The sequence below is a fragment of the Mercenaria mercenaria genome, chromosome 1 (assembly GCF_021730395.1).
Source record: "Mercenaria mercenaria strain notata chromosome 1, MADL_Memer_1, whole genome shotgun sequence".
Taxonomy (NCBI): Eukaryota; Metazoa; Mollusca; class Bivalvia; order Venerida; family Veneridae; genus Mercenaria; species Mercenaria mercenaria.
Window position 1 is genome coordinate 82175043 of NC_069361.1, and position 8761 is coordinate 82183803.

Here is an 8761-nt window from a genome sequence, read left to right on the forward strand (position 1 = left end):
TATTAACCCTTGTGTTTTCAGGTTGAATACTGACGAACAAGGAAAAATATTCAATGAATTTTTTTTATAAAAATCTTTAAAAATACTTATATGCTTTTGTTGCCCCTACTATTTTGTTGTTTGGAAGCACTAAATATACTGCTTTATAGGCCCGTTTACAATATGGTGTTAGCCTACTGCATATTGACATAATACACGTTCAGATGTGCTGACAGCGAGAAAAGGGATAAAAACCTAACTTGAGTTGATAATAACCGAACTCAGTTTACATGAGGAATGGATAAAAACCTAACTTACACGAAATCGTGGAAGGATAAACACCTAACTGACTAAAAAAATAATAATAATAATATTCTGTAGAAATGAACGAGTTCACATGCACATGGTCTGGTTATTGTACACATTACTTTACTTTATAAGAGGTATTGTCTTCAGACTTTGACATTAACAATATGTCAATTATTATACTCAAAACAAAATACAAGCATGCATGCGGCAAGCTTGTGAGAAGATTGCCATAATTGCACAAGCTTACTGCAATCTTAAAAAGATTGCAGTTAAGTAATATAATATTTACAGATGCTCGCACAGAAATTAAGTTTGCGGATAAGTCTTGCTTCGCAAGCTTACAGCGGGCATCCTGCGATCTAAAAACTATTTGCGACTAGCTTGCGATCCTGTAACCTTTTAAAAACTCTTTTAGTTCACTGATACGTATAAAAGGGAGGTAATATATTTAACCAAATATTATTTTTTAATGTAAAATACGTTGTTTTAAAAAATATTGACCCTGATTTTTAAGTCTTTATCTACTGATCACTACAAATATAGTTTCAAAAAAGTGCGAAAGTGCAAAAGTTTTATAAGCTTGCAATCATGTTTTAATTGTGTAGCTTGCTTAAATAGGTTGCAGGAAGTGCGCAAATTAGTTTGCGCAAGCTTAAATAATGGTTGCGATGGTTCCAATCACAATCTTGCTGCACGCTGAAACAAGTTTGCCGCACACTTGTTAAGATTGCAATCTTGCTGCGACCTTGCCATTTTGGTTTGGGTATGTACACCCATTACAGTAAAATATCTTTCATAATACATTGTATTGATATTATGCAAATAGCAATGTTTGCAGAAATCTGGATAAATCCTAGAAAATATTTCAATACATAATTCAAAATAATTTATATCAAAGCGCATAATTATATAACGATAAAAGAAATTATTTCATACCACAGATGTTAGAAGTTCTGTGACACCCCCACAATCTTCTGTCTGTCTATTTGTCTGTCTGTCTCTCTCTCTCTTACCGTTTCAGAAGAATTCTGTTTGTTTCAAATCTTGTATATCTTACAGTGTTAGAGATTTTATAGAGGTGCAATTGGAATATTTTGATGTTGATTAAATAGGATCAAATTTATGATTAGTTATTAACTGTAATAATATGACATTTTCAGTCGTTTAATAGAATAGAAAAGTGTGTGGGGGTGGGGGGGGGGGGGGGGGAGTGCAAAGACTGACAGGAGTAGGTGGGTCACAGAACTTCAAGCATCTATGCACGGACGAACATCTATGTTTTCGTTTGGTTAGGTATTTATCCATTTTAAGTTCGTATTTATCCAGCACTGTTTCCTATACCAGTCAGGAATTATCCGCAAATCCAAACCCACCTCATAATCAATACAGTTATCAAACTTTAATACTGATACACATTGTAATAGAGATGTTTATTGAACAAATACAGTTGATAAGTAAGTTATTACTGCATTTTCTGGTACTTTAAAGCGGTCGGAAACATAAAAGTTTCATTTTGAAGACTTTTTCGGGTACATTTTAATGAATTCCAGCGATATAAAATGATTTGTAGAACAAAATATTTAGTACACAAATCATGTTACCAATACAGGATATTATGGCTATTAAAAGTTTTACGCTATCATTGCACATAAACATAAAAACGTGAAAAAAGACAAGAAATTTAATTACAAACTTTGTCTTTCTGTCAGCCATGTTGGCACTGAGTTAGGGTCGCTGAACAGAGTCAAGATTATCTGAGTACATAGTGTGATAAAAGATCTGTTTCAGCTAGACGGTTTTTTGATGGCTTCACACTTTTGTGCCTGTCAAGTCTAGCGTAAATATGTGAAATTATAATTCAATCTTGTGTATTGCAAAGCATTGAGATAATTGTGCTAAAGAACCAGGCATTCTTCTTTTCAGCTAAAGTAATGATGTGCTTAACGAACTTCTTGTACTATAATAATAGACTTATAGTAGCCCATTTGACTCCATGCAGCCCATTTGACTACATATTTGTAGACAGCTGTCAAGTACAATCATTTTTTGTTGTCCATTTGACAACTTGCGGTGTATTTGACTGCAGATTATTTGTCTGTAACCATTATTTATATAGTGGAACAGGATATAAGAAAATAGAGACAATGTGTCTAGATTTTATAATTCTAGTAGACCATTTAACTACATTTAAAGTAATCGGCCACAAACGTATGAACAAATACAGACAATCTGTTTAGACTTTATAATTCTATTAGTCCATTTACTTACATTTAGTCTTTTACCACAAACGGGCAGAAAATTTGTAATATACAAGATCTGCCATGTTCATAAGCCTGCAAAAAGTCTTGTTTATCTAACTGAAATGGACCCCATATGGGTTTGGTTCTATCATATATGACAGGCTATTATACTTACTATATCTATACTTATTACGAGAGCATGAAAAGATCAACTTCCACGAGATAATACTGTATTTACAACAATCTCTTCTTGTAACAGTTTTCAAGTGTATGACAGTCATCCTGTGTTTAACCATACAGTAAAAATAATCCATCTACTAAATAAAGTAGTCCATATGACTACATATAGTCCATTTGACTATACGAAGAAGTCCATCTGACTATACAAAGTAAACCATCTGACTACACTGTAGTCCATTTGACTACATCATTACGGACAAAATATCTGAGTAACATAGACTTTTTAGCCCATTTGACTCCATGCAGCCCATTTGACTACATAAATGTAGACAGCTGTCAAAAACAATCATTTTTTATTGTCCATTTGACAACTTGCGGTGTATTTGACTGCAGATTATTTGTCTGTAACCATTATTTCTATAGTGGAACAGAATATAAACAAATACAGAAAATGTGTCTAGATTTTATAATTCTAGTAGTCCATTTAACTACATTTAAACTATATAAACAAATACAGACAATGTGTTTAGACTTTATAATTCTATTAGTCCATTTAACTACATTTAGTCTTTTACCACAAACGGACAGGAAATTTGTGACAAGATCTGGCATGTTCATAAGCCTGCAGAAAGTCTTGTTTATCTAACTGAAATGGACCACATGTTGGTTTGGTTCTATCATATGGCTAATATACTTACTATGTCTATACTTACTGTTATATGATAATATAGAAACAAATGTGCCACCAATTAGAATACAGTATCTTCCAGTACATGTGTGAATTACATATCTGCAATGCACTTCAAAATTATTCCTCTCACATTGTGGAAAAATTTCAAATCCCAGGTTGTTGAAATGAACACCATCTATCTGTAAAATGTTAGCATTAGGACGTTTCATTCCTAAGATTCCTTTCAAATTCCAGTACGTTAAATATTTCAAGTTCTTGCTTAAACACCCAGTTTGCTTCTCTCAGTAATATTAAAATCACTGTATATGTACACTGGAATGTTGCGGGTGTGTTGCCTTGGAATAAATTGGCAAATAAAGATATATTTCGGATTGTAGCGACGTAAAAAAAAGTTTAGCAATTGAAACAATTCGTAATGCTATGGTCACTGCAATAAATGCAGTAGAACCTGGTTAATCAATGTCGTTACCACCAATGAACATGGCACCATAGTCAGGATGGTGCTTCACTAATCAATCTTGAAATTACAGGTTCGAGTTTGTAAAACAACCGCCACTAATTCCACAGAACTTCACGTCAATTACCGAATCAATATTAAATAGATCATAACTTTGCAGTTTATAAATATACGCCTCAAATTGAGCTCTATGAGAATCTCCCATGAACAGCAAAGACATCTCTAGCACCAAGTAAACTATATTACTGGGTCGAAAATGACCGAGTACGTATAAAGAAAATTAAAACCATACAAATACGATTGTCCCGTGTTGTACACTACGGCGATGTCTGCAGCATAACATTACATTGCGTTGGACATCAAATTGTTGTAAAACATCAGAACTGTACGTGCTAGAACCTCTTCTATTGACAATTTTGAAGTTCTTGATAATTTGCGCGTAAGCTTTTCGTGCTCCGCAATTGAATAATATTAAAACCCGTACCGTCCCGTACTTACATAAATATATTTATTTTTCAATAAATCTGTATTTATAGAATCATGCGTCTTGAGAAATGATCTTGAATTACCCTTCATTACGGTTTCAGGGCAATAACAAAATAGACTTTCATTTTTAAATTACATATCACCTTTTTCTAATTAAAAATTTTGTAGCAAAACAAACCCGAAATTATTTTGTAAATTTCGGTAACGTAAGAAGAAATTCATTACCTTTTACGTTTTAAATTTTTTATGTTAAGCAAAATCCGCTATAAAGACAACCCGCTACTTTTTTAAAGTCCCATGGTGGCCGATTTAGTGGCGTTTCACTTATCATACATCTTATCGTGTTCGAGGTTATTTCTAGAACATTAACATGACTGTATAAGGAAAGGAAAAAAATCTTTTTCTACCAGAAAGTTATTTGCCATGCGAAGGGGAAATAAATTGAAATGATTTTTGTTATAATAATGCAATTATAGCGCAACAGTTTTAGTAAAAATCTAGCTATAAAAATCAGACTGTTTTTCTTGTAAGACTACTATTGTTCATCAAACAAAAGATCATGCATGACGTTTTGCAGTAACAACTGAAAAAAATTGATTTTCGAATGAAATGTCTCAGTCTCACCTGAAGGACGTGTATATAAACAAGGCTAAAGATACAGTAGGAATAGCCATATTACAAGAACGTGTTGATAACATTAAGATATTATTATAAAAAGAAGTGTTAGATCTATATCAACACTTAACAGAACATTAATCAATATGTTGTTTTGCAACTATCTGATAATGTGTCAGTAACACGCTTTAACTAATGATATTATATTTGTTGACATACTTACAGCCTCATCACCTTGTTGATATAACCCTGTGAAATTTTGATACTAAATTGCACACCACAGCTATTAACAACGCATTGATACATTCAACACGAGACAAAGTAAATGTTAAGAATTGATTGCCGTTACTTAAGTTATACAATAGTAAAGCATTTATCATATTGCTTTAATAACTTACTGAATTCGATTAGACATTGAGGCCTTGATTAAGTTAAATAAAACAAATATCTAGCTTTACACCGTTTCTAGAATGATCCAAGTTGTATATATAAGTATGTAATGTCTACACTCAAGAAGCACCAATGATGTATTTATAATTATAAAACAAGAATCGTAAATGTTACAACTGTATTACTCTCAAACGTCAAATTATAATTTCCGAGGTTTGGGTTAAACATTATTTAGCATCACTTAATGTCCGATTTAGACGTCGAACAAATGTGTTACAACATTGATCGAATACAAACATACGAAATGATTGTATACATTTTTTTTGTTTTCACAAACGCGTCAGTATAAAAAACAATGCTGATAATTTTTTGCGCTGATACAGCATCAATTGTACGAATTTTAACTATTTAAACGAGGACAATTTTCTGTTTTTCTTTCCTACTTATGAAAACCAAATTGGAATTTCCGTCATCAAAATTGTAAAATACTTTTATGTGTTTGAATGTGAAGTATATTTATAGAAAAGTATATCTCTTATTTGTTCATGAGTGCCTATATTTAATATAGCCTTAGCCAACAGTAACCAGCAGTTATTTTGTATTCTAACATGGTCCGATTCATTTTCCTATTAAACAAAGAAGGCTGAAAACAGTGAATTATTATACAGCAATTCACTGTTCTGACGTCACAATTATTACGTCAAAGCGTCAAACGGCATAGCGGCGTGTTAAAAAAGAAACCGATTGAAAACGGGCAAATATTTTATGAATGCCGTCAAGAATGTACTTTAAAGTCCTTAGTAACGTGTTAGAATCGAAAAAATATATCTCATTTAGTGACTGGCTCTTGGATAAAATCATTGTTTGTCGTTTAGATGCGTAATATTATATCACGAGGGCGCAGCCTCGTGATATAATTCCTTCGCATCTGAACTCCAAACAATGATTTATTCAGCGACAAATCACTAAATATTATTATCATTATTGTTACTATTATCATTATTATTATTAAACCAGATTTATATAGCGCCCAGAACAGACAGAGAGAAGTCCTCTTTAGATATAGGCCTATCCGGCAAACTTAGCCTAGCTCTTTGCGAACAGACAGTCTGGTTCTTTAACGTGCCCAGTATATAGCACCGATACACGCGAGGCCGTCTTTCCTGGGAAGAACCAGTACAGGCCACTAAGTATAATAATTTAGTATTCAGATACAAGTACTAGTACTTTACAAGCATCAAATATATAGCAAGACAACCATTATACTGTACACGTACATAAAACCTGCACCTTTAAAGATATTTATATAATGCAATATAATACCAATCAGCTGTATACGGGTTTCCCTACATGTCTTTCAACCAATAAAAAGGCACTTTCCAATGACAAATCCTGACCTAAAGATTCTGTTGATCTTAATAGACTTCTATAAAACATGGATAGTTATAGAAAATTAGTTAGACTTTCCATGAAAATGGCTTTGAAGTGATCACCGACTGCTCAACCCGGGAGCTGAGGGTTCAAGTCCTACTTAGGTGACGAACGCATCTTCTCACATGTCACTGGTAATGATTTTTTTCGGGAAGTGGACTCGAGATTCGTTCCATTTAGCTTGAATTTTTCTTCGCAGTGCAGGTATATCAATTAGTTTTAACTAAGCGTGAGTACTGTTCATGAAGCTCGTATTCGGATTAATTTAATTCGGATACAATTAAAGAAACATTAAGAAAGTTTCTATACAGTTTGGATAGCTATTTTGTTATAAAACTTTCCATCAATGTGAATGTTTAAGAATAAAAAAGAAAAAAAAAAGAAAAAAAAAAGAAAAGAACCTTAAATTTTAGGAGGTCATTCTGATGTGTTGAAGTATCATATTTTTTAGGACTGGGACGATTACTCGGTTAATCGGATCCGATTCGTTTACTAGGAGAAACCGGTTTCAATTTTGCAAAACCGCTTATCGCTCTTAAATAACAAACATCACGAATTGTACTTATTCTTTTTACATTTCTTTGACTAGACACCCGCAGTATATTCCCACTAAAACACATTGAACATAGTCAATAGTCTCGGATTTGCCTGTCGTGATATGTGTAAAATAAAATACACCAAAATATGACTTATTATCACATTGTTTGCAAAGGATAAAGTTCGTAAGTTCCTAATATAAACCGCTGCTGGAAGTACCTTGATACCGTCGTCAGGAAAGAAATCAACATTTTCAATATGGCGACCGATTAACCGGTTCGGTTCGATTTCATACAAGATTAACCGGTTTTAAAATTTTGAAATCGCCCCAGCCCTAATATTTTTGTGCGAGTTAAGTTACAGGTTACGCTTTAGTTATAACCGACATAATCTACTGCTAAATAAATATAAATTTCAGACACGACATAAATTTGTTAAAATCATGGAATATGTCTTTTACAGGATGATAATTTAATATGTACTGGCGACGAAATATCACTTTCCTTCAACGTGTATATATTAAAGATGATAACTGTACGTTAACATTTCTTTATACCTCAGCATCCTGTATACACGAGCTTTGTAATGTTACCTAATACTCTGCATGCAGACTTCTGTGGAGTTTCTTCAATGACAGATTTCACCTGCTCGATGCTCTCTGAAGACCTGACTGCTTTCGGTCGGCCGGTGTTACCATGTCGTCTGTCAATAACTGACCCTGACTGTTCAAACCTTTTAACTATTCTGTGCACTTGCATCTTGCTACGTTTCCCTTTCTCATTTTATCGTTTTTGCATTGATCTAATGACTGTGACCGGTGAATAACTCTCATAACACAGCTTAACTACTTCTGTGCACTTTTCTATGGGCAACGCCATTTTGAAAATTTGACCTGTTTTGATGGCGTCGTTTATGACGTCATGACGTCAACGTTTTCCCCGTATTTGTTACATTACGTAAAACTTCAGTCTGTCTCCTTTAGAATTCTATATAACATGACTGCGTTATATGTTACATGTACGTTTTATATTAGCCTGTAATAGTCACACATATTATGAAACACCGTGTATGTATACCGGGTAAGTGACGCTGTGGTAAAGGACAGGCTTTACTCCCTTCCTCAAATAAATAATTGCGAAGTTCTTCATTGAAGGTATTTCTTTCCGATGTCGTGTACTTCGTCTTTAAGCCACGGATAGGCTAGATGCTTATATGAAACTCACTAGCTATGTTTAATCTTTATTAAATGTAGTCCGTGATGTTCGTGGCTCAATATTTTTTTTTGAAATACTCTAACAGTAATCGACCTTCTTTTAAAAAATATAACATAGCTCGAAGTTCCAGAATATAAACTGTGAAGTTATTATTGCTATATGTCTATGATTGTTGATGTGTATATTTTCCTTCAATGAATCCAATCTTGTTTTATATCAATCATTTTGCGCT

At 33.3% G+C, this 8761-nt stretch overlaps 1 protein-coding gene across 1 annotated transcript in view; it reads right to left on the bottom strand.

The window, feature by feature from the left end:
- LOC128547679 (protein SPT2 homolog) overlaps window positions 1-8073 on the bottom strand; it is a 125147-nt gene extending 117074 nt beyond the window's left edge. The window contains exon 1 of the mRNA XM_053520772.1: window positions 7908-8073. Coding sequence (XP_053376747.1) covers window positions 7908-8073 — 166 coding nt within the window. The remainder of the gene's footprint in view (window positions 1-7907) is intronic.
- Window positions 8074-8761: the final 688 nt, after the last annotated feature.